General features: G+C 35.2%; 1 protein-coding gene across 9 annotated transcripts in view; it reads left to right on the forward strand.

The window, feature by feature from the left end:
* Positions 1 to 27252, forward strand: part of CAMK2D (calcium/calmodulin dependent protein kinase II delta) — a 313406-nt gene that overhangs the window by 280426 nt on the left and 5728 nt on the right. For all 9 annotated transcript variants that reach the window (XM_015540216.2, XM_007088183.3, XM_042984014.1 and 6 more), the window contains 2 exons: positions 20855 to 20930; positions 25980 to 26074. In XM_015540216.2, coding sequence (XP_015395702.1) covers positions 20855 to 20930; positions 25980 to 26074 — 171 coding nt within the window. The remainder of the gene's footprint in view (positions 1 to 20854; positions 20931 to 25979; positions 26075 to 27252) is intronic.

Raw genomic sequence — 27252 nt, forward strand, 5'->3', positions numbered from 1 at the left:
TTCATTCAGGTATAGTTAACATACAGTGTTATATTAGTTTCAGGTATAAAATGCAGTGATCCAATACCTCCATACATTACCCAGTGCTTATCATGACAAGTGCCCTCCTTAATCCCCATCACCTATTTCACGCATCCCCCCACCCAGCTCCCCTCTGGTGACCATTAGTTTGTTCTCTGTAATTAAGTCTGTGTCCTGGTTTGTCTCTCCCCCTGACCTTTCTCTCTCTCTCTCTCCCTCTTTTTCCTTCCTTTGCTTGTTTGTTTCGTTTCTTAAACCTCAAATATGAGTGAAATCATATGGTATTTGTCTTTCTCTGACTTGCCTTGTGCAAAAGTGTTTTTGTTTGATGTAGTCCTGATAGTGTAGTTTTGCTTTTATTTCCTGTGCCTCAGGAGACATGTTTAGAAAAATGTTGCTATGTGGATGGAATTGGAAGGTATTATGCCGAGTGAAATAAATCAGTCATAGAAGGACAGATATCATATATTTGCACTCATATGTGGATCTTGAGAAATTTAAGAGAAGACCGTGGGAAAACGGAAGGAAAAAAAATAGTTACAAACAGAGAGGGAAGGAAGCAAACCATAAGAGACTTTTAAATACAGAGAACAAACTGAGGGTGGATGGGGGGGGTGGAGAGGGGAAATGGGTGATGGGCATTGAGGAGGGCACTTGTTGGGATGAGCACTGGGTGTTGTATGTAAGTGACGAACCACAGGAATCTACCCCAAAAACCTAGAGCACACTTTACACACTGTATGTTAGCCAATTTGACAATCAATCAATCAATCAATAGAAATTTTGGACAAAAAAAAAATATTGCTATGGCCAATCTCAGAGACATTACTGCCAGGATGTTTATGGCTTCAGATCTCACATTTAGCTCTTTAATCTATTTTGAGTTTATTTTTGTGTATGGTATAAGAAAGTGGCCAAGTTTCATTCTTTTGCATGTTGCTGTCCAGTTTTCCCAACACCATTTGTTGAAGAGACTGTTTTTTTTTCCCCATTGGATATTCTTTCTTGCTTTGTTGAAGATTAGTTAATCATATAATTGTGGGTTCATTTCTGGGTTTTCTGTTCTATTCCATTGATCTGAGTGTCTCTTTTTGTGCCAGTACCATACTGTTTTGATTACTATAGCTTTGTAATATAACTCAAGGCCTGGAATTGTGATACCTCTAGTTTTGTTTTTCTTTTTCAAAATTCCTTTGGCTGTTTGTGGTCTTTTGTGGTTCTATATAAATTATAGGATTTTTTGTTCTATCTCAGTGAGAAATGCTGTGTAGGTATTTTGATAGGGATTGCATAAAGCCTGTAGATTGCTTTGGGTAATATAGATATTTTAACAATATTTGTTCTTCCAATCCATGAGCATAGAATGTCTTTCTATTTCTTTGTGTCATCTTCAATTTCCTTTATCAATGTTTTATATTTTTCAGAATACAGGTCTTTCACCTCTTTGGTTTGGTTTATCCTTTGGTATCTATTATTTGGGGGCAATTGCAAATGGGATTGTTTCCTGAATTTTTCCTTTTGCTTCATTATTAGTGTATAGAAGTGCAACAGATTTCTGTAGGTTGAATTTGTATCCTGTGATATTGCTGAATTCATATATCAGTTCTGGTAGTTTTATGTGGAGTCTTTAAGGATTTCTATACATAGTGTCATGTCATCTGCAAATAGTGAAAATTTTACTTCTTCCTTACCAGCGTGGATGCCTTTTCTTTCTTTTTGTTGTCTAATACCTGTGGCTAGGACTTCTACTACAATGTTGAATAAAAGTGTTGAGAGTGGACATCCTTGTCTTTTTCCTGACCTTAGGAGGAAAGCTCTTAGTTATCCCCCTACTGTGGGTTTTTCATATATGGCCTTTATTATGTGGAGGTATGTTCCCTCTAAACCTACTTTGTTGAGGGTTTTTATCATGAATAGGTGTTGTACTTTGTCAAATGTATCTGCATCTATTGAAATAAGTATATGGTTTTTTTCTTTCATTTTCTTATTGATGTGACATATCACATTGATTGATTTGCGAATATTGAACCACCCTTTCATTCCAGGAATAAATCTCACTTGATTGTGGTGAATGATTTTTTTAATGTATTGTTGGATTCAGTTTGCTAGGACAGTATTTTGTTGAGGATTTTTGCATCTGTGTTCATCACAGATATTGGCCTGTAGTATGTTTTTTGTGTAATTATCTACTTTTGATATCAGGATGATAGTGACCTCATAGAATTTGGAAGTTTTTCTTCTATTTTTTGGAATAGTTTGAGTAGAAAAGGTATTAACTCTTCTTTAAATGTTTGGTAGAATTCACCTGTGAAGCCAGGTGGTCCTGGACTTTATTTGTTGGGAGTTTTTTTATTGCTGATTCAGTCTCTTGCCTGGTAATCAATGTATTCAGATTTTCTATTTCTTCCTTCTTTAGTTTTGATAGGTTAAATGTTTCTAGATATTTATCCATATTTTCTAGATTGTCTAATTTGTTGGTGTACAGTTTTCATAATATTCTCTTACAATTTGTATTTCTGCAGTGTTGTTATTTCTCCTCTTTCATTAGAGATTTTGTTTATTTGAGTCTATTCTCTTGCTCTCTCTCCCTCTTTGAGGAGTCTTGCCAGAGGTTTATCAATTTTGTTCATCTTTTCATAGAACCAGGTCCTGCTTTCATTGATCTGTTCCTTTTTTTTTTTTTTTTTTTTAGTTTCCATATGTTTTATTTCTTCTGTAATCTTTATTATTTCCTTCTTCCTACTGGTTTCAGGGTGTGTGTGTGTGTGTGTGTGTGTGTGTGTTGTTTTTGTTTTTGTTTTTATAGCTCCTATAGGTGTAATCTTAGGTTTTTCTTCCTTCTTGTGGTATAAACTTCCCTCTCAGAACCACTTTTTCTGCATCCCAAAGGTTTTGAACAGTTTTGTTCTCATTTCTGTTTCTTTCCGTATACTTTTTGATTTCTTTGATTAATTTCCATATCATAATTAAACTATCAGTTTTTTTAGCTTTGAATTCATTTTAATAATGAAAGCTTAAACATCTAGCATATACTATTCATAGATAATTACTTTATATGGAAGTTAACAGTATAAGAGGTAATGAGACTCACAATTTATATAATCAAAAATTTCATAGTCAATAAGATCTAATTTACATTATAATATAGTTGCATATGTATTAAGTGTAAAACTCTGTCTTTTTTTACATTTACCTATATTTCCCATTACCTAATAAAAATGGTGCCATAAGCAGCTTAATTTAAAGTTATCTTCAAGTTTTAAAGTATTTTATTACTTTCTCTGTCTCCCTTACCTTTTCAGATTGTAACTTTATTATTTTTTTTAATGATGTAAAAAATATTAGCAAGGATCTGATTGGAATCCAGAGTTTATACTCTTGTTTGTACTTCTTTTATCTAACTTACTTAAAACATGTTGCATAACTTCTCTGTGGCTCAATCTTTACCAGGTCACATAATTTAAATACTGAAATCAATAATACAGAGTTGTAAGGTTTTTATCAACCCTACTTTAATACAATAGATTTTTATGAAGTCTCATATTTTAAAGTGTCCACAATTACACATTATAAAATAGTATAAATATAGATGTTATAAGCTATTCAAAACAATTATAAAAAGACATTCAGGAATAAAGTTGAATTCAGGAATAAATTGCTGCAGTTTTATGGAATATTATTACAATGGGAAAATATGGTCCACTAAACTATATGTTCAAAATGTTATCATAGCACTGATGGACTGTAAAATTAGTACTTTAAACACATCCCAGCAAGAATTATTATGGGGCTGTATTTCATGTTTTTAAGGTATCTACTATCTACAATTACTTTAAATATCTAAACTTATTTTACCTCATACATTTCTATGCAGAAACTATACTTATTTATATTTTATTAGCTATAAATTTATATAATTCTGAAATTATTTATTAGGATAAAATACTTTAATGAAATACTATTTCCTTTGCTGAGTTTGTATTATTTTATGTCTCGATCATTTAGTGATTCTTCTTGTAAATCAATGAAATGGCTTTTTTTTTTTTTTTTTTTTTTTTTTTTTGGTATGGACTTCTGCTCAAGTCCCTTTGGTTTGTTCAGGAGGCATTAAGTGTAAGGCAGTCAAATAAATAAATCTGAGTTCTGTGCATTTTTACTATTTTACCTGGTTACAGGTCATTCCAATTCAGACCATGTTAAGTGGAGATATTCTAAGAAGAAGCAGAGAAGGTATTACTGAATGAAAGAGCTTAATGGAAGAGATTATGTAGAAGTAAAGGATTTTTTTTTTTGCATCTTGAATAGTGGTATTTTCATTATTCAATTCAAATAGTCAATGAATACTCTGTAGGTACCTTCAGTGTAAGATGTACTAAGTAAGCACTTAGCCACATTTCTTGCCCTGGTGAGTGAGTCTATAAAAGACAAAGACAATTCTGCATGTTAACATACCTTCTTTGTTTCTGGCTGGTATTTAGATAATTATAAAAGAAAGAATAATATGTTCACTAAAAAACAAATATAAGGACACAGCTAGAGTCATATGTGAGCAATACAGAAAATTTCAGATGCATGTAACACATGTAATTCCTAACAAAGAGACCACTGTTTGGATCCAGTTTTGTTTTTTAGAAAAAAATTATTGAGCACCGTTTGTGTGCTGGATTTGATAGACTAGGCTGAGGCTAAAAAGGCTTACATTTTTCCTTATGGAGTTATCAGTCTTATAGTATCCTCTTTAATGAAATTATACCTGGGTACATTTCCCCAGTGAATGGCTATTTTTGCATTAAAATTTTATTCTGTGTTAAAGACAATTTCTTCCAGGATACATGAATAAAATGTACTTAATGAATTAGTCTGTCAGTTTTCTTCCTTTCTTTCCTTTTATATATATATATAAAATATATTGTATTATATATTATATAATATTGTATTATATATATTATAATATATATTATATATTATATAATATTGTTATATATATATATATATATATATATATATATATATATATATATGTATATATAAAATGGTATAACATTTTTTTCCTGGCCAGTGTTGTTTAGCAGAATTTGCCCACCCATTATATTAAAATAAGCATTGTAGTTGACACAGAAAGACTGATTTAATTGTTGGGATTGCAGTGATTTGTTTTATGGTGATAAAATGAATGTCCCTGCTAGAGCCATATTATTCTTAATCACTTATATGTGGGTACTATAGCACCCAAAGGAAACAATTTGCAATATGCAAGTACCTTTGGATGTTTGGTTTGATCTCTTTAGATTAGATGAGAAAATTTAAAAACTACACTTGGGTTTGAACATTCCTAAACTATTCAATTGTGTTTTCTTTAAAAAGAAACCTACATCATACTATCAGTGCAAGTCTGCAGTGTTTTGATGTAATTGCATTATTCCTATATATCATGTCTCCAACCTTTTTTCATATATCTGTGATGAAGTGCCTCTATGAAAACTGAACTTGATATGCCTATGGTATATTCTAGTTCCTTTAATACTCCCAGGTCATCATCTTAGAACTTTCTTTGTCCAAAAAATAAATAAATAAATAAAACTTTCTTTGTCTCCTCAGTTTTGCTTATACCCTGCATTCAGTCTATCAGTCTATCAGCAAATCTAACGGACTCCCCTTTCAAAATACACACATTTTTTTCCCACTTGACAGCTGCTCACTAACTCTACTCCCACCACCCTGGTCCAAGATAGTATTATCTTTTGGCCATATTATTGATGTGACTTCTTATCCAGTCTACTTGCTTTAGCATTACTTGATTATAGTTTATTCACAACATAGTAGTCAGGGTGACACTTTCAACATATATCAGATTGTATAATGTTTCCACTCTGTATTTTCTAGTGACTGCCAAAGCCATTTTATTATCTTCTTTTTTACTTTTTATTTTTATCCCAGTATAGTTAACATACAGAGTGTTATATTAGTTTCAACATAGTGTGCCAAAGCCCTTTTAGAATTGAACGTCCCTCCATGATGAGAACTTCCACCAGCCATGCCTTCCTTTACCATCTGGCCTCATCTCATGTTATATACCTCAGGAACACTATTCCTGAAATGTATCAAGCAGGTTCCTGCCTTAGGGCCTTTTCACTTGTCCCCTGCCTGTTATGTCTTGATACACATTCCATGTTGCTTGCTGCCTCCTCTTTTTATGTCTCTGATTAAATGATACCCTCTCAGACTTTGATGACCCTGCTTTAAATTGTGCCTTCAAATCCAGCCAATTCCATTCTTCTTCTCTGCTTTGCTTTTCCCCTAGTACTTTATATTATGTGAAATATTTATTTTACTTATTTGTTTAATGTCTCTCTCTCCCTTTACTAGAACGTAAGTTTCTTCAGGGCAGAGATTTTTGTTTTGTCCCCTGCTGTATCTGCAGTATCTAAACCAGTGTTTGGTAATAATAGGAATAATAAATATTAAATTGATAGAGGAAGGAAGTATGGTGGATACCAACCATGCCCTGTCCTACCAGCCAATAAAATGATGACAATACTTTCAACGTTATGATCTCTCCATTTTTATCTTCATGGGTTTTTATGCAGATGCTCTGTGCCCCTCCCCCCATAATTTAGGAGCTAAAAGTAAAGAAATTGCAAATGTAAAAAGTAACTCACGTATGATCCTCTTCCTTGTTTGGATGGCACATGTGCTTTGATGTCAAACATATTATGTTTGAATCTCAGCCCAGCCTTTGATGGACTGTGTAATCCAACCCTTTATATAAACCTCTCTGAGTCGTATGTACATTAGAGATGATAGTATCTCAATACTTAACTTTTTATTTTTTACCTTCAAAAGTAGTTTGATATGCTTTATCCTAACAATAATAACAATAATAAAGCATGGTAATGTTCACTAGAGAGATTGTTAGTTAAATGCCTGGTATAATGTCTATCTCATGAGAGCTGCTTAGTGAAATTATATTATTTCTGGCCATTCTTTCCTATTAGTAGATGATATAAGCACCAAGGCTCACAATTAAAAGAGACCATGAATCTAAAGGGACCTGTTTTTTTTTTTTTTTTTTTTTTAGAATCAGTGTTTCTATTTCCTAAGCCATTTATTTCAGACAAGTGGGTAAAGATTTATAATTGTTAAGGTCATGTATAGAATTCAGCCAACTTATATACATAAACATAAAAGCTGTCCAAGTACAGAAATATTCATTTTTTGCTTTACACTAAAAGTTCCTACTTTTTGAAAAGGGTTTTATTAAAGAAAGAGTATACCTTTGACTTTTGGTGAATTTTCAAGGTAGATTATGTTAATGTTAATTCACTGTTTTTTCCCTCCATGGTACCATATGCTAGACACTCAATAGATTAATAAATTATTTATGAGGTTTTTGCCGTAAGTTAATTTTGTTTGAACACTTAAAATTTTGAGTTCAGAGACATACTTTGTTTGTAATTAAACATAAATGTATTAATGATTCAGCCTTCCCTCATCTAAACCAATCTTTTTATGTTTTCAAGTATTTTGAAAAATTTGCTCAGTTTTGGGGTGCTTGGATGGCTCAGTCGGTTAAGCGTCCAACTTTGGTTCAGGCCATGATCTCACAATCTGTGAGTTTCGAGCCCCATGTCAGGCTTTGTGCTGACAGCTCGGAGCCTAGAACCTGCTTTGGATTCTGTGTCTCCCTCTCTCTCTCTCTCTCTGCCCCTCCCCTGCTCATGCCTCTGTCTCTGTCTTTCGCTCAAAAGTAAATAAACATAATTTTTTTTTAATTTGCTCAGTTTTGGCTGTCTTGATTATTCTTGTTGAGAGTAAAAGCATATAGACTGATTGTTTTCCACAAAAGTAAAATATATATTTACAAAGAAGCATATATGTGCAAAATTATTACATACTTATCAAGCAAAATGTCTCAAGAAACATTACATAAAATATCCCTCTTGGAGACTGTAACCTCTTGATAGAAGTTAACGGATCAAGTGTGAGAGACCTATTTGTCTTTTTGTTAAATAATTTATTACAGGATCATTGATTTCTTTAGCATCACTACATGTGGTTATTTAGAGTGTGTCTATCTAGCAAAACACAGATGGAAAATGTTAAGGAGAGAATTTTGGATTTTAGGAAGTTTGAGTAATAGACAAAAACCCCATTGCCATTATGTATTTTCAAATTTAAAAAGCAAAAAAAAGAAAAAAATGCTGCTCCAAAATGTCATTTGTTTATAATTTGAACTAGGGAATATCTTCAGTTGGGAAAATAACTTGTGGTGGTATCTATTTTGAGTATGTTTTTATTCTATACCTATCTTGCTTTACTCAGAAGTCTAGTATTCTAATCAAATATTGTACCACATTATATAAAGTTAAGGTGAATAAAATATAAAGATATTCCTGAACAGTAGATAAATAACCTCTGAAAAGATTAATGATCTTTAATGACAGAAAAGGCAGCTTACTTTAAAGAGACTGCTATGACTTTTTAAAGATATTTTTGTCAGTGTAGAAACAGTGTGAGTATATGAGATTGTGTATTTTAAATCTTTCTTCAAGAAATAGCTCTTCATTCATAATTTTGCACATAAACAGAGCAGGGTAAGGTGGAATTTAATAATGTCATTTAGGGGCGCCTGGGTGGCTCAGTCGGTTAAGCATCCAACTTCAGCTCAGGTCATGTTCTCACAGTCCATGAGTTCGAGCCCCACGTCGGGCTCTGTGCTGACAGCTCAGAGCCTGGAGCCTGATTTGGATCCTGTGTCTCCCTTTCTCTCTGCCCCTCCCCTGATCATGCCCTATCTCTCTCTATCTCAAAAATAAATAAAAACATTAAAAAAAAATTTTTAATAATATCATTTAAATAAACAGCTAATAAAAATGAAATGTGGTGTTTACTTGTTATGGAGGATAAAACAAACAAAAAAAACAAGACAAAAAGATGGGTTTTGGATGAAGGTCTGAATCTGTCCCAAAGTTGGTATCCTTAGAGTCTATACTAGAATTTTCTAACATGATCAGGGTTGTGAGTTATTGGAGAATTTCCTCATCAGTGTTATTTAAGTTATACCTCATTTCTCATCATGTTGTGTTGTGTAATCTGTTGATACAAATGCTAGAGATAATTTTTAAAGATGTTTATGGTGGTCTGCCCTGCTGAACTTCCAAGTCAGTATCTCCATGTTAACTCAAAATTATTCTCTATGAAAGATTCTTACTATTATCTTAATCTCATATATCATTATATAGATATGAATTTTATATGTGTGGACTGTTGATTACTCACCAAACAACCTGAATGGTGTATTTGATGAATGTTCATCATTTGAATTCAACAGATAAAGGCAAAGCAATATTCCCTACTCAAAAATGTACCCATTCTAAGTTACATTTTATAATAATGTGTTAATTTAAGATAATTTACTTTATAATACATGCTAGAATAAAAGTGACAGTAATATGTTCTGAAATATATGGTTCATAAATTATTGTACTCACGTTGGTTAAACAAAGAATAATTTTACTGGTTTGTAAAATTTGGTCAAGATATTACAGCAAGTACTTTTACATTACTTTCCTAAGCTGAATTTAGCACAGAATATCCCAGAGCTGAACTGATTATAGAGTGCCAATATGAGGAATCACTTTAGTAAAAAGCATTTGCTATGAGAACTCACTTAAGAACTTCTGGTCTGATAGGATATTTTTACCTTTCCAAATTAAGCTTTGAAAAATGTAGTAACAAATCACAGAAATGACTCTTGGTCCTAGAAGTCTTACCAGTGCAATCTGTCAAATGCATGGGGACATCAAAAGAGTTATAGGAATTTATAACATTTTGTGAGAGGGACTTGTGTGTGTGTGTGTGTGTGTGTGTGTGTGTGTGCGCGTGTGTGTGTGTGTGTGTGGTGTGTGTGTTGAAAAAAGGAGGTATATGTAAGTAATTTTCCTCTAAGTAAGTTTTCCAAGTTGTGACAAAACATTGTAAATTTATATCCAAACTGACTGCAGCTCCGCCTTTTCACTGCAGTGGTCTTGCATCTCAGAAGGCAACAGTGGTCACATGTATATAGGCACATATGTTACATTGAATGCTGCCTTTGGATGCCATAGACAAACTGACTTATCAAGAGAGTCTATCATTATTCCACAATTTTCGAAATTAAAAATATCTCCTCATTTATGTTATTTGTCCTATAAACTTATTACACTAGTTCCCTAATTTACTATTGATTAGAGAGACTATAGAACTCTTGAATTATGTATGAGTGCGATTGTATTCTATGATATGTTTTGAAAATTGTCCTCTCTCTTCCCATTTCACTGGACCTCATCTGCCCTTTCAGTTCTCATTTATTAATTCTGGAAGCTATGGATTGGATAATGATAGACTTTGTAATGAAAGCACAGCCACTATTTTTGTAGCCGTTGAAGATGAGAATTAGCTAGAAAGTATGGAGTTTCAATGACAGGCGATGCTGCTACCTATTTGGGGGAATGGTTCAAAATGGGACAAGTAGACGTACTTAATGCTTAGAAAAACGTGACATGACATTCTTAGAGTTAAAATATCTATACAGTGGTAGGTGATGAAAAAAAAAAAAACGCTTTCACTTCAGCCTTACTGAGACAACACTGGTATGAGAAACTTCGAAATATGACTAAGAGTTGTGTGAACATGGAGATAAGGAGAAAAGACTTCAGAAAATCAGACTGGGCTCAATAAATATGGAGGCAGAATACTATTTTTGTGTACTCTTACTGTGTTCAGTCTCAGTCTTTCTCAAAAATCACATCACACTTCAATTAATTTTGGTAGGGTTTTTTGTTTGTTTGCTTGCTTTTTATTTTTGCTTTGTGCAAAACAAAGATTTAAAATGGTTTTGGAGTATAGAGAACATGCTGTTAAGTTTATCTTACATTCTTGGTCCCAGGGAGCATTTACAAACCTACCAGTTGAATTATTCAGAAAAGTGTAGTTACAAATAAACTTATCCAAGAATATACTGAATTCTATTTTTTGCTAAATTCAAACTGTATACTTTTTATATAGGAATGGAATAAGTTATTAAAAATAAAATATCAAGCTAAACCACAATAGAAACCATTGGGGGAGAAAAACTTACTCATGACTGCACAGGGTTTTAACCCTTCTCTCTCTCTCTCTCTCTCTCTCTCTCTCTCTCTCTCTATCTATATCTATATCTATATATCTATATCTATCTATCTATATATATATACATACATACATACATATATATGTATATATATATAGATAGATATAGATAGATAGATATAGATATATATAGATATAGATATAGATATATACATACATACATATACATACTTAGTTCTGGCTATTCATATTGCATAACAGAGCATTAACACTTTGACAATTACTTTTGACCATAAAGACACATGCTTCTTTTGGCTGATATTATGTAAAATTAACTGGAGGGGTTAATTGGACTCATTATAGTTCCAGGGTCTGGGGAAGGCTGGATTTCCTTCTTGTCAAAAAACAAAACAAAACAAAAATTTTCCAGATACTTAAAAATTCTATCTCATTGTCTCCTTTTCAAGTCTGATTATTTTCTTTTGAGAAAATAACTTTATCACCTTGGTTCTACAGTGGAGGAAACAGATACTCATTGAGAATGCTTAGTATCTTTGTTTCATTCAAGTGTACAAACTTGAATGCTAGTAGACTATGGTTTTTTAAAGATATAATTAATATACAGCATACAGCACTAAATAAGTTTATATGTAACAAATGAATTTGGTTTACATATATTGTGAAATGATTACCATAGTAGGTTTAGTTAACACTTAACATCTAATATAGATATAAAAAAAGAAATGTTTAAAAAAGTTTTTTTCTTCTGGTAAGAACTCTTGGGATGGACTTTTGAACAACTTTCACATATACCATCCAACAGTGTTAACTGTAGTCACCACGTTGTACATGACATCCTTAGGACTTATTTACCTTATAACTGCAAGTCTGTACCTTTTTTTTCAAGTTTATTTGTTTTGAGAGAGAGAGTGCCAGCAGAGGAGGGACAGAGAGAGAGGAAGTGAATCCCAGGCAGGCTCTGCACTGTCAGCACAGAGCCTAACACAGGGCTCGATCTCATGAACTGGAAGATCATGACCTGAACTGAAATCAAGAGTTGGACACTTAACTGACTGAGCCACCCAGGCGCCCTGCAAGTCTGTACCCTTTGAACATCTCCCTCCAATTCCCCCTTCTCCTATCCCAGTACTGCCTATGGTAACCAGAAATCTGATCTCTTTTTCTATGAGTTGTTTGTCTGGTTGGGAGATTCCACATATAAGTAAAAGCATACAGTATTTGTCTTCCTCTCTGTGACTTACTTCACATAGCATAATGCCCTCAAGTTCGACCCACATTGTTGAGGAGACTGCAGTTTAATCCTCAAGCAATTGATGTGAATCTTTGAACCAGTTTCTTAAAATCTTTTTCTTCCATGTCATCAACTCTTAACTGGAAGTGGTACCACACCTATCTGATTCACACAAATCTTAATACTAAAATACTCAATGGTATTCACAATGTTGTGCTGTTTCTAGCTTCTACAAGTCAGTTGGGGATACCAGAACAGTTATTCAATTGCTTTAATGTGGCTGGACTGAATTCTTCCATATAAGCAAATATTCTACATAACTACATATAGTTTCTCTATACTCTAAAACTTAACGTAAGCCATTTTTAATGAAAGTCTTTATAAGTATACATCCCTTAATTTTTTACAAAAAATAGTAAATATTTTACTTCTTTACATCTAGAATCATTTTAGGAATGACATGGTCATATTTTGTAACCCAATGATATCCTCACAAACTTTTTTAAAAATGTAAACCTATTTTCACTTATACTAAATGATCCCAATGCTAGAGTTTTTTTGTTTTTAAATATTTGTTAATCATCTATTGCCAAGTCATAGAAATTTAACAGGGCTAAGATTAATAGCACTTCTTCTCCCAATTAACATTTTATGCTTTGAAACTAAGAGCAGTTTTTATAGAGCAAAGTACAAAGATGATTTGAATAATTTAGTTTTGTAATCTTAAGAAACACTAGTGATTAAAGAGCTGAGTAATTGATGTCGTTCAACAGGTGACTTCTGGGTAAGTGAGCTTTACAACAATTCTTGAAAGCATTACTGAGGAGAAATTTGGTAATTTCCAGCTCTTAATTTAAGTAAAATATTCCAGGGTAAACCAGGCAACTCTAAAATCTTTTATGGGCTTGATTTTAAAAGCCAAAATAATAGAAAATATTCTCCTGAATGTTAATACATGAAACTAGTGAAATAAAAATGAAATCACTAAGAAGCAAGCTGTTAATTGCATAGGAAATGCGAAACAGCTTAGTTGATAGGCACCTTTTTCTATAAACTACCAATAGCATGAAAATGATCCTAATTTGTATATTTGCCGAAGATAATAACTATTGCTAAGAGTTATTTTCGTTAATGGCAGTGTGGAAAAAGACAATGAAACCATGGGGCACCCAGTTTTGTGAAATCGGTATAATAATTAATTACAACCTTGGCACAGTAATTAAGTAGTCAGTCACCTTGCCAGAGTAAGTTCAAAGGCACTCAGGTGGTTCATTTAAGTTTATTATTTCAAAATATTGAATTAGGCACTGTGGGCTGGAAAGGAACATAGATTAGTGAATTAAACAGATACCTCAGCCAAATAAAGTTCCAGCCCTGGCACAGCTTCTGACTTTGCTGGATGACTTGAGCAAGTCACTTAACCTCCCTGTCCTTCAAGTCTCTGGCAGCCAAGTGCCCGATACCTCTGAGATATGTAAAAAGAAGTTAAATTAAATAGAACTATACCTCTTGGCAAAAAGTAAATGAGCAGAATTGCTAATGAGCTAATAGACCCCAAAAAGCTAAAATTTTAATTGTGCAACTTTTGATCATTAAGTAGTCTTTAGGCACAGTTCACTAAAAGATTTCAGTGTATGATACTGTGCTAACATTTTAGTAAAGATCAACTTGCATCTATAAATTCAGTTCATTTCCTAGTCTGAGTTTCACAGTAGACAAGATAGACGCCTGAGTAAGGTTAATTGTCAAGTGGTTTCATCTCAGCAAACTTCTTAATCCAAAATCTATAACTACTGGAAAGTTCAAGCTTGAATAACTAGGATATTTCTCTGAACTCAGTTCTCTTGAAAAGAAATTACAAGTTTAAACATTGGCTAGATATGCCTAGTTTATCTTACTAGATCTATACAAATTACTCTGGCATCTAAAATACCATGGCGTCACACAGAGTGGTCATTCTGCTGATTCTGAGCTATGCAAGATCCCGTAAGTGCCCTTTCTTTTTTTTTTTTTTTAAGGGATTTTGTGGGTTTTTAAGTTTATTTATTTATGACAGAGAGAGAGATTGAGACAGAGAGAGAGACAGAGAGACAGCATGAGGGAGCAGGGTGGGGCAAAGAGGGAAAGAGAGAATCCCAAGCAGGCTCCATGCTGTCAGCACAGATCCTGATGCAGAGCTTGAACCCATGAACTGTAAGATCATGACCTGAGCCTAAACCAAGAGTTGGACACTTAACTGACTGAGCCACCCAGGTGCCCCCATAAGTGCCTTTTCAGTTAGCACAGTTACTTTCAAACTGCTGCCAGACGTGATCATCACCAGCATACTTGGCATTTATCTAATGTTTCAAAATGTATATAATATTTTATACACCTCATCTATGTATTCATATGTGCATGCATTTATAGGAATTTATTCAGTGCCAGGTGTTGAAGGTAGAAAACTGTCAAGTCCTGCCTGAGCAGATTTATGAACATCCTGTGATAATGCTTTAGGAAGACTGCAGTATAACCAAAGAGTTGTGAATAGCACTTAGGAAAGGCTATAGGAAAGAGAGAACTTTGGAGCAGAATATTGAAGGTTTCCAGACAGAAGAGGGAGAGTTTTCAGGCAGAAGAAATGGTAAGAAGAAAGGCAAAACATTATCAAAGAGCCAGGATTAGTTGAGGAAAAGTGAGACACTTGGTGTAGTTATAGAGTACGTTATATGGGACTCCTGGGGGAAAAGAAGTGTGAAGAGTCAAAGCTAGAAAAATAAAGTAGGAAGATCTTTCAAGAACAAAGAATATTGGGCTTGGCTTCTAGACAGTGGGGGAAAGGCATGGTTAGCCCTATTCTATAGAGATGATTTTACAACAGTGAGGGGTGGAGAGTGGGAGTGAGTGGGATGTGACCTTGGAGCAGGAGTGGTTAGGAACTTCTATGAGCCTGAATCAGAGAAGTGGCCATTAGCCTAAAGAGGAATAAATGGATCTGAGAAAGATGTAGATGAGTGAAGAAGAACTGGTGATCAGCTATATGAAGAACTGAAAGAAAAGGAAGTGTCAAGGCTTTTGGTTTGGGTAACTGAGCAGATTATGTCATCACTATCCAAGGTGAGTGATAGAAGACAAGCAGCAGGTTTCTCAGGGAAGATACTTGAGGTCCATCTTGGCACCCTACTAGGTCTGAAATGCCAGAGTAACCGGAGATGTTACAAATCAGATAGAAATATGAACTTGGAGCCCAGAAAGGTTTAAGGTTAGTGATAGAGATTTGGCAGTCTTCATTATATGGTTAAAGCCAGAGGAATAAATGAGATTGCCAAGGGCAGGCAAACAGACGAAGAGGCTAAGGATATACCGTAGGAGACATCATGTAGATGATAATGGAAAATTAAATGACTTGTGGAGGACAATATGAGGACAAAGGAGAGAACAGAGTCTAGAAGTAACCCAAACTTTTCAGCTGGGAGACCAGTAAAATTGTGGTTGCATTAGCAAAAATAAGGAAGTCAAAAAGAGAAAGAAATTTGATGGTTAGTTTTAGACAAGTTGAAGAGTATTTTCTTTCACTGTCAGTAAACAATAAGGTAAGCTTCTTAAAATCTGAATTGTTTTATTAGTTGTATATTTTTTAAAGGCTCTCTGACCATCATTTAAAAATGAAGTATTTATATGTTGGAAAGGCCACTGGATTGGGAATCAGAAAGCGCTTGAGTCTGTTCTGGACCCATTGTTCATTCAAATATTTATTAAGCATGTACTATGCTAGATGTTGGGTTGCAGTGGTAAGTTATCTGCCCCTGTGGAGCTTACAAATAGAGAAAATGTAATCAAATCCACACAAATAAATATGTAAATTCTAGTATGCTAGGTGCTTTTAAACAGCAGTTGTAGGAGAAGATAAGTGTGAATTTATAACATGGAGACCTCTCCTAAAATGAGGGTCAGAGAAGGCTTTTTCAATGAAATAATAGTTGAGATCTGATAAAAGAAGTGGAAGCAAAGATGGGGGACCGTTCTCCAAGAGAGGATAATATATACAGGCTAACACTAGAAGGCAGTTTGGCCATTTTCCATTTCTGAGAGTAGGCTGTATGGGTGGAGTGGAGAGGATAAAGTAAAAGGGCCTTTGAATGAGTCTGGTGAGATGAGCAGAGTCGAGATTATGCCAGATTTCATAGTGTCTCTTCAGATAACTTACTATGAAATGATGGGTGCTTACACCAGAGTGGTGGTGAAGAAGGTAAGAACTAATATGTAATACATTTTATTTTTTTAATTTAAAAAAAAATGTTTAATGTTTATTTGAGAGAGAGAGAGAGAGAGAGAAAGAGAGAGACAGAACATGAGTGAGGGAGGGACAGAGAGAAAGGGAGATAGAGAATTTGAAACAGACTCCAGGCTCTGAGCTATCAGCAAAGAGCCCCACGCAGGGCTTGAACTCACGAACCACGAGTTCATGACCTGAGCTGAAGTCGGACGTTTAACCAACTGAGCCATCCAGGCACCCCAATATGTAATATATTTTAAAAGGCAAAATCAACAGAACTTGAAAGATTGGATGGGGTGTGTAGGATAAGGGATTCAAAGATGATTCTCAGGTTTCTGGCTTATGCAACTGGATGATGATGTTGCCATTCACCAAGAGGGAGATCCCTGGAAAAGCAAATAGATTTGTGCAGGTAGAAGTTCATTAGATCAGTTTAGCGTATGTTGGGTTCAAGATGCATTTGAGATATCCAAATGAAGATTCCAAAATAGGCACTGACACACAGAGGTAGAGGAAAAGACTAGAAAAAAGGAAGTAACAATGTGCCAGTCACTGGGACATAAATAGCAATATAAAACACTGGTGTGGGAGGGTTCAGAAGGATACAGTGTATGTTGAGAAGGGCCTCAAATTGAACCTTTGAAAGGAATTGAAACATTTAAAGTCCAGGTAGAGAAAGAGAACATAGTAAATAAGAGTTCATATGATCACACAATTATTAAGCAGGAAAGCAGTAAAAGTATTTCAAGATGGAGGGAAGGAGTAATCAGCAAACTCTGTGTCCCTTGGTCAGTGCCTATATTCTCTGTACTTACCTGTAAAACCGGTAGGTAATGTTTGTGTGCATATCCCAGAGCGTTGTTGATCATCGTTCAGATCTGATAATGTTTGAGAAATGTTGAAATCTATCCATTGTTTTATTATGTACTTATTCTCAGTTCCCAGGGTTTCTTGTTTTGTTGGTTAGTTTTTAACACTGGGACCATTCACATCCTTATCTAACTCTAACAGTCCTCTTTGGAAAAATAAGGGAGCCAAAAAGAATATGAATTTGAACATAAAAATGTTCCTAGGTCTTTTGCATGGTTGCATGGGAAGCAATTACACTCAGAATCTGAAACATCTCTCCCACTTACTTTTCTCTCCTGCCTTTCCCCTAGGAACCTGGAAATCCCCACAAACTACTTTGGGACTTATGGGTATAGGCTTCAGTACCTTTATTCTGTAAATGAAACTACTGAGTAATCAGTCCCCAGTGATTAAAATGCTAGCTAAAGATGGAAAAACTTCTGGTATGCAGGGAATGCCATATTGGTACAATTTTCCTTCATCTGAATTGTTAAATAGTGACACATCACAAGCTGTCCCCAGTTTGAATTCTGGAGTGGTCATTACTTGATATTTAGGAAGAGGGAAGGCCAGACGATAGGGGTACCTTTCTACAGAAGATAGGCACCCAGGCACCTAGCACAGTGACTGTCCCTTAACCTCACTTCTGAGAAGTAGATTGTCCCTTATCCTCACTGTTCGACAGCAAGCACCAAAACCTCACCTCACTCTTCCTGTAGGTCACTGTGGCAATAGTCCCAACCACAGTAGACTACTATATACAAATGATTCATTTCCAGACTTCTGCTTTCCTTTAAAGAGTCAGCTGTCATGTGCTACCTATGACTCACTCAGGCTCCTTTGCCCCAGGGAAGTAAGCACTCTAAAGATTCCTGAGTTCCAGGGCCTCTGAAGCCAAGATTGTCATGTTGTTTTCCTGATGATGCAGCACAGAAGCATTCTCACTAATTCCCACTTGCTGTGCTGCCAGCTAAAGGACCATTGTTTCTGAGCCTAAGAACTAAGAGAGAAGGCAATTTGTGTTGCTTTGATTGTGCAGGACAAAAATTAAGCCAGTTGTAGCTTGTAAACTATTAAAGAGATAATAAGTATTTCCACAGTGACTCACAGTATGAGAGAGGGCCATACCTAAAGCCGATATTCTAATTCCATATTTTGTTTATCAGGGAAGGTAGAGATGTTGAGAAAATTCAGAACGTGACCTTGAACTTTTCATGCTCTGTAAACTGAGCCTTAGCCTAATGAAGCTCTACAAAGGGTACTGATTTCACATTCGTTTTTCTTCCATCTCATTTTTAAAAATTGACATTTTCTAAACTGTAGTTTTTTACTTAGCAAACTAGGAAATATATTAGCTTTAAACAAGGATTTAATTTTGAGGAGGTTTTGATAGTCACATTTTCTTAATCTCCTTTTCTGAGCACCAGTGTCCTTTATATTCCAGAATCGGGTCAGCTGTCATGCACTTTTGCCAAATGTTCATACTGTTGAGGCCAGAAACAGATGAATCACTTATTGCCTAACTAAATTAAGCTAAAATGTGCCACTGGTGGCATCCCTATTACAGAATTATTCCCTGCTACTACTGGTGTCAGTATGTTTTGGTGTTGGATATATTCTAGATATTCATAAATCAACTGAACAAGGGCAAAAAATGTTTTAAATGTGTGTAGAAGCTAAGAAACTTTGTTCTTTTTTCATAATATAAAAGAAAGTTAATAATGTAACTAAAATGAAATCTAACCTATATAGTTATTTTTTTATATTATTAACCTTGGCATTATTAACAGTCATATTTTATAGGGTAGTCTCATATAGTATAAGTGAGGTTAGGTTTACAGAATATTTATTTTCAATAAGGAACATCATAACTTGGAAAATGTAAGCACTTAACTTTGTGGTTAAAACATGTTTAATAATGATCAGTTTCATTAAAAATACATATTGGTTGCCTTTAATCAATAACAAAATGGGGTGCCTGGGTGGCTTGGTCGATCAAGTGTCCAACTCTTGATCTCAGCTCAGGTCATGATCTCACAGTTGGTGAGTCTTCAGCCAGGCTCTGCGATGACAGCGCAGAGGCTGCTTAGGATTCTGTCTCCCCTTCTCCCTGCCCCATCCCTGCTTGCACTCTCATTCATTCTCTCAAGATAAATAAACAAACTTTGGAAAAAAAAATTATCTAAAACCAGACTTCTGCTTTTTCTGTTATGAATAGCAGCTTCACTAAGATGGAATGAACATAACTCTTTGTGACTCTCCTAGTTAATTTCCAGTGATTTAAGGAAGTATCACAATGTTCTTAAAGCAAAACTCATAGAAATTTAAATTTTAAAAATTCCATGCATTAATTTCATTAGTAACAATAGAATTCTGAAATCAAAAGATTATCATTAATGGCAGTTGATCAAATTCACACATTTATTGAGCACCTATTTTAAAGACATTGGAATAAAACTTAGAGGATGCAAAAAATAGCCTCCCCCCACCCTGCCCCAAGGGAGCTTTTAATTTAACTAGAAAGACCATCACACAGTGAACAAAGTTTAATAACAATTTAAAACTAGTAATGATTTAACTAAAAAAGGTGTTGTGGTATTATAGCATATGCTTCATTACCAAATGAATGATACACTGTAGGCATTCAGAAAAGGCAAGGAACATTTGCAAATGGAATCAGAAAGGAATTTACTGAATAAGTGGGATTTGAGCCAAGCCAACTATTAAAAATTTTACCAATTGTGGGCTGGAAATAGAAACAAAGCATGTTTGGTGTTGGAATTGACAGCTCTTCAGGGAGGTTCCATCGAACTATCTGCCTATGTCCACATATTGATTCATATGTTGGTTTTCCAATTCATAGAGTTCACTGAAGGCCATTTGTCTAAATATGATGTCATTTACAGTGTTAGCATCCCCTTTTGCAGAGTTGGTTGAGCTGAACGGTAAAAAGTATCTGAAGTGTCTCAATGTAAAAGATCCTCTGTATTCTGAAGATAGACATACATCTGTTAAATGTTCAAAGAAAAAAAAAATTACAAACCCAATTATGTTGATGAAGGTAATGAGAACTTATTTAAAAAATATAGCCTGGAATTTCTAGGTGACTAAAGGTCCTGTTAAAATGCAGATTCTGAATCTGTAGGTCTGGAGTAGACCTGAGAATCTGTGAGTCTTACAGCCTCCCAAAAGAAGTCGATGATGCTGATCTCTGCACTATAAACAGCAAGATTGTAGAGAGAATAACACCATGTTTGGGGGACGGATGGGTCTTAAATGTTAAAACTCTAAGAAAAATAGCAATATTGTTAGAGTTTTATGAGAACAAAGGACAAAAGCCACATAAAATAATCTATCTTTGCCTTTAGCACGAAAGCAAGAAATTATCAAAGTCACTGAACAACTGATTGAAGCTATCAACAATGGGGACTTTGAAGCTTACACGTGAGTAGAGGCACATTTATTTTGCTTTCATGCATGTGAACAAAATATTTTATATATGAGTGCATTCTTCAGTGTACCAGAATTCATGTATATTTAACCCCAGGTTTGAGGTCAATGATAGCTTTATTTCATAAATAGGATTTACAGAGGAAACACAAAGCTTCTGATAGGAGGATTGGTGCTCTCCCGGTCAATGCACAGACTTGTAATCACCCACTCCTCCATATGGGGAAGGCATTCCAGGCAGAGCATCCATGAGAGCAAAAACACAAGAGACAGGAAAGCACATAGAAGTACATTTTGGTTTAAGAGATGTTTTGCCTCGCAGCTCTGTCAAGATCCTGGGACAGAGAGAGATCAGAAGGAGACATGAGGCAGCCTTCTACCTCTTGGGCCAGCACGCCTCAACCTTTCTTTGTCTCTTTTATGAGTTTGTCTCTTAGGTAACAGTTTATTTGAAGAAACTCCCAATGCTTAAAGTTTATGAACTACTGGACCATAGGGTATATAAAGGAAATCAAGTAAAAATAAAGCATTCAAATAAATAGGCTTATTTCACAAAGTATGTAGGTCAACAAGCTAACTATTTGGACAAAGATAAAAATCAGTCCAAGCCTTCCTCTTACTCCATACGAGGAGCTCCTCTTGAATGAAAGAGTTCAATGCAAAAAGATTGAATTTGATCTCTGATTGGAAAGACCTAAATTTAAAAGCAGAGAAAGTAATGACAAATGAGAAGATAAAATGATTAGGCTACCCAAATAGATAAAACTTGTATACGAAAGAAAGAAAAGAAAAGAAAAGAAAGAAAGAGAGAGAGAAAGAAAGAGAGAGAGAGAGAGAGAGAGAGAGAGAGAGAGAGAAAGAAAGCAAGCAAGCAAGCCCAAATGTGCAAATGTGAATGCAAGAGCATTTTCTGCCAGTCAGACCAGCAGGGGTAAAAATTGCTGACAAGCAGTGGAGTGCAGATACTGTAGGACTATGATGACTTTCCTCCAACACTGGGATGGAGTATAAATGGAGGCAAAAATTTAGGTAGGTGGTGGTGGCAGTGGTTAGAAGGGACGTTTAGTTCTTATATACCAGAAAGCATTTATTTCAAATTTATTTCTAAAGTTTCAAATTGTTTTAATCCTCTGATTTTACTGATAAAAATTTAACATGGGTATGGGAGCACCTGAGTGGCTCAGTTGGTTGAGCGTTCAACTCTTGATTTTGGCCCAGGTCATAATCTCAGGGTTTGTTAGATCGAGACTCTAGTTGGGCTCTGCCCTGACAGCACAGAGCCTTCTTGGAATTCTCTCATGACCCCCGTTCATGCACACTCTCTCAAAATAAATAAATAAACTTTAAAAAATTTAACACGGGTATGGATTTTTAATCTAAAGCATGGACAAAAAATATAAACAAAAATATTATTGAAGCGATGTTCATAATAGTGAAAAATTGGAAACATATGTCCGACATTAAGGAAACCATTAAGTAATATGTGGTGCATTCGGTACAGTGGATGTTTATGTAGTTTCTAGAAATCTGGCAAATGCTTATGATGTAATTATAATGTACATAATTATTCCAACTACATAAGAAAAAGCATTAAAAATAGAATGAGATATGACAAATTGGTTTTGAGAAGGAAAAAAGGACATTGCCTCTGGGAGATGAAATTATGTGTGAATTTTTTTTCTTGCCTTTTTTCCCAAATTTTATATAAGGTATTGCTTTTATCATCTGTTATAAAATATGAAAAGTAAATGAGTATAAGAACTAAATTAAATGCAGGATTGCTTCTTGTAAATTAAATGTGTAAATGCATATACAGGCAAACACATGCATATGCATGTGTATATATTTGTGTGTATCAGCTATGTTCACATGATTTAATAAAGTACACTTGAAATAGTAAGATATGAAGTTTAAAATAAAACTCTCGTCGGAGACCAGAGTTCCCTTTTAAACAGTTGTGGAGAACTCTGTGTCATAGAAGCTGCTCTTCTATCGTTTTGCTGAGAACTCTATTAAGGAAAACATGAGAACATGTTCTCTAAACATGAGAATACTATTTTCAAATATGTATTTTTTTGTAATAGCATTCTCCTGTAGAATAGTAAAAAAGTTGGGGCGCCTGGGTGGCGCAGTCGGTTAAGCGTCCGACTTCAGCCAGGTCACGATCTCGCGGTCCGTGAGTTCGAGCCCCGTGTCAGGCTCTGGGCTGATGGCTCGGAGCCTGGAGCCTGTTTCCGATTCTGTGTCTCCCTCTCTCTGCCCCTCCCCCGTTCATGCTCTGTCTCTCTCTGTCCCAAAAATAAATAAAAAACGTTGAAAAAAAAAAAAAAAGAATAGTAAAAAAGTGTATTTTGTTGGTGGTCGTAGCCAGGCAAAATTGGGACGTTTCCTATATTCTAAGACAGGTTAATGTAAGGTATTTTAAATAATGCAGTCCTGTGGAATCACATCTGTTTACCTACAGAGGCCTGGAATCTGGCCTGATGTTTCAACTCAGGCCCAGGGATAATTCAACAGGACCTTACATGGGAGCTTTTTGGATGAATACACTGGTAAAGCCCTGTCAACTGGTCCTTAGGACACCTGTTCAGAGCATGTGTGTTCACACATACACATATCAAGTGGCAGCTTTGTGAATCCTTTATTAATCCAAAGCCTATGACAGGTGATAAATGCATATATACAGAGGAGAGAGAAAGAAAGAACAGATTAACAGGTTTTCAGATATATTGACTCTTTTTGGTGGTTGGTAAAGAGATCCATCATAGTATGGTGATTCTCAGATGATTTCAGCACCAATATAAGGTAGTAAAAATTTTTGATTCACCAATGTTGACAACCAGAAGTCATATTTGCAGAGGAAGTAATAGCCCCTGGCAGAATAAATTCCTGTTACCATAGCAACACGGTATTCCCATTTCACCCCTTAGAGATTATATATATTTGACTTTGAGCTTGAAAGTACCTGCCCACCAGCAAGTCTGAGACAAAATGTAAAAGCCCTCCTCACTACCTCCCCTCTGCCACTCCTGCCTTTAAGGCTTTTTTTTTTTTAACCACAGAAATATTCACTGAATTTTTTTAAGTATTTTCTTTAAAAAAAACATTTTTTTAATGTTTATTTGTTTTTGAGAGAGAGAAAGATGGAGTGTGAGAGGGAGGGGGCAGAGAGAGAGGGAGACACAGAATCCAAAGCAGGCTGCAGGGTCTGAGCTGTCAGCACAGTCACAGGGCTCAAACTCACAAACTGGAAGATCATGACCTGAGCTGTAGTCGGACGCTTAACCAACTGAGCCAACCAGGCGCCCCAACTATTTTCTACTTTAAAAGCATTCTTTAAAAAATCGGTTCCATGCACTATGAACAATACTGTGAAGAACCATAGTGAGTTGGCCTTTTGAATACATGTTGGCCAACTTGTATTTCTGTTGAACAGTTAAAGTGTTTTTCCCCCAAAATAAATAGTCCCAAATCCTTTTATCACTTTGTAAACTTGCACTATTTCCTCAAATCCAGATTTTATGTCACCTTCTCTGAGAAGCCTGCCTTGATCACCACAGGCCCAAGGAACTGTTTCCCCCTTTATGGGACTTATATACATACCCACTGACCCAGTGCTCACCAGATCAAGCGACTAGTTGTTCCCTAAACATACTCTCTATTCTCTCACTATTAAGCTATTTTATTTGCTGCCCTCCTCCTGCCTACCATCTTCCCCACACCTGGAAAACTTCTACACATTCCTAAAAGCCCAGCTCCCTTTTTCTCCTAAATCTTTCCTGTCCCATATGTAAGTAGTCTGGTTTTCAGGCACTTTGTATTTATTTCTATTCCAGTCTTAATTGTTGTATTATAATTGTTTCAAAGAATATCTGCCACATAGGTGTTTAACAATTCTTCATGGAATCAATTTCTCCAAAGAAAGCCATTGGCTTTCTCTGAATATTTAAAAATGTCCTCTTTGTTGAATTACATTTCTAGTATTAAAAAGAAAACTAATCTGTATGTTTGAATCTCTCAATTTTATTTTAAAAGTTAAACTTTATTTTTTATATTTTATTTTTATTTTTGAGAGAGAGCGCAAACAGGGGAGGGTCAGAGAGAGAGGGAGACACAGAAACCAAAGCAGGCTCCAGGCTCTGAGCTGTCAGCACAGAGCCCGATGTGGGGCTCGAACTCACGGACCGTGAGATCATGACCTGAGCCGAAGTTGGACTCTTAACCGAGTGAGCCAGCCAGGCACCCCAAGTGAAATAAACTTTAAAAACAGCTTTTCGAGAAAGTACAGCATGTGATATATGCTTTCAAATCAATGAATGTAGAAGGTGTCAAAAGTTGTTCCAAAATTATTTAGTTTCAGAGCCAATGTTGATTTTGTAGGACTTGGAGAGTGTATTGGACTCCGACAACTTAAGAGTAAATCACTTCTCGGCCTTTTGGCTAAGATCAAGTGTAAAAAAATAAAAGTAAGATGGGGCGCCTAGGTGGCTCAGTGGGTTAAGCATATGACTTTGGCTCAGGTCATGATTTCACGGTTTGTGAGTTCGGGCTCTGTGCCGACAGCTCGGAGCCTGCAGCCTGCTTGGGATTCTGTGTCTCCCTCTCTCCCTGCCCCTCCCCTGCTTGTGCTCAGGCGCGCTCTCTCACGCTCAAAAATAAACATTTAAAAAATTAAAAATAAGAGGAAAAACTGGAGAAAGCCTAGAGAATTCATCTTGGAAATATAAAAAAGCAAAAATTTTAAAAAGGAGACCCCCAGAGAAGTCTAGTTATCATCTGCTGGAACTTGCTGTGTTATCTTGCGCCTATCAGAGTTCCCTGCAAAATGCTTTTATAGCATCTGTTCCTCAACTCACCTTGCCAAGGCCTGTGAAAGAAATTTTATATTTTTATGTTTTTTTAAAGACTCTTTCCTTCCAGTGAAAAATAAGAGTTGATAAATAAGATTGGATATGTGTGAAACAAAGTATATTATATTATATAAACAAAACATATTAACCCATGTATTGGTTATTTTCATTATGTTTTTTTTTTCCCCTACAGAAAAATCTGTGACCCAGGCCTTACTGCTTTTGAACCTGAAGCTTTGGGTAATTTAGTGGAAGGGATGGACTTTCACCGATTCTACTTTGAAAATGGTACATTTATTCTAAATTTAATAACATGCCTTTTGCAATTCCTCTTTGAATTTCTCTTAAATTTATAGCTTTGCTCTATTCTATAATGAGAATTTTCACCTTAGTCCAGTATTTTACATCATAACACTTTTCGTGTTTGAAACTGAAAAAAAAATGACAAGCTTAAAAGTTTTGGTGTTTTGGAAACTCTTTGATTTTGTATAAAAGGTAATGTTGATGGAACGTACCCCAGCTAAGTCCCAGCAAATGTATATATAAGCTGCAAAATGAATTACCAAAAAAATAAGTTTTCATAAAACATTGTTTATGTACAAAAAAGTAAAAGACACCATAGCATATCAGAATATTTGACATAAAGGGGCGCTTTCAAGCATAGTGCTCATTTTCAAAGTGAAATGTACCTGAAGATGAGTGATCGGGTAAATAAATATTTCAGTTTTCACTATAAGAATTTGAGTGGTCTTAGAGGAAATAGCCACATTTCAGAGATAGTAGCAAAAGAAACTCCTGAGATCCTTGAGATCATCAAAAAAAAGTGTAAACCAGAAATTCCTTTTATCTTTCTTTTCCTTACACCTAAAGACTAGGAATTGTCTTTTGTTTGCATGATACATAGAGTGAATTCATCAAATTAAAGAGGAAGTGTAGCAAGGACTAGAATAATCCAATTCACTTCCAATAATTATAAGCATTGACAGGAATGTCTGCTGTGGCATGGGTTTTTAATTTAAAGTATGTTTAATGATTTTTTTTTTTACATAGTCACTAGGCATTTGCAAGGAAAGAATTATGTGGTAAATTGGCCTTAACAAAGCTTCAGTAAATTTCCTGATACTCTCATAACGTTTCTTCCAATTGGTTCTCAATCGACACCACCTCATCACTAATAAAAGAATAATTAACCCCTTAAATGTTTAACTTACTTCAATAGAAACTGTATGTCATTACTTACCATAAATACATATTCTTCATAATGGGATATTCTTTTTTATGTGACTGTAGCATTTAGTAATTTACTCCGATCTTTTCTGAAAATGGGAGAGAGGTTTGCATAACAGGTAAAACAGTTTAACCTGTTTTAGTGATCTAAAGGAATAACATCAGGGGCGCCTGGGTGGCTCAGTTGGTTAAGCGTCCTACTTCAGCTCAGGTCATGATCTCAGGGTTCATGAGTTCAA

This window comes from Panthera tigris, chromosome B1, assembly GCF_018350195.1.
Source record: "Panthera tigris isolate Pti1 chromosome B1, P.tigris_Pti1_mat1.1, whole genome shotgun sequence".
Lineage (NCBI taxonomy): Eukaryota > Metazoa > Chordata > Mammalia > Carnivora > Felidae > Panthera > Panthera tigris.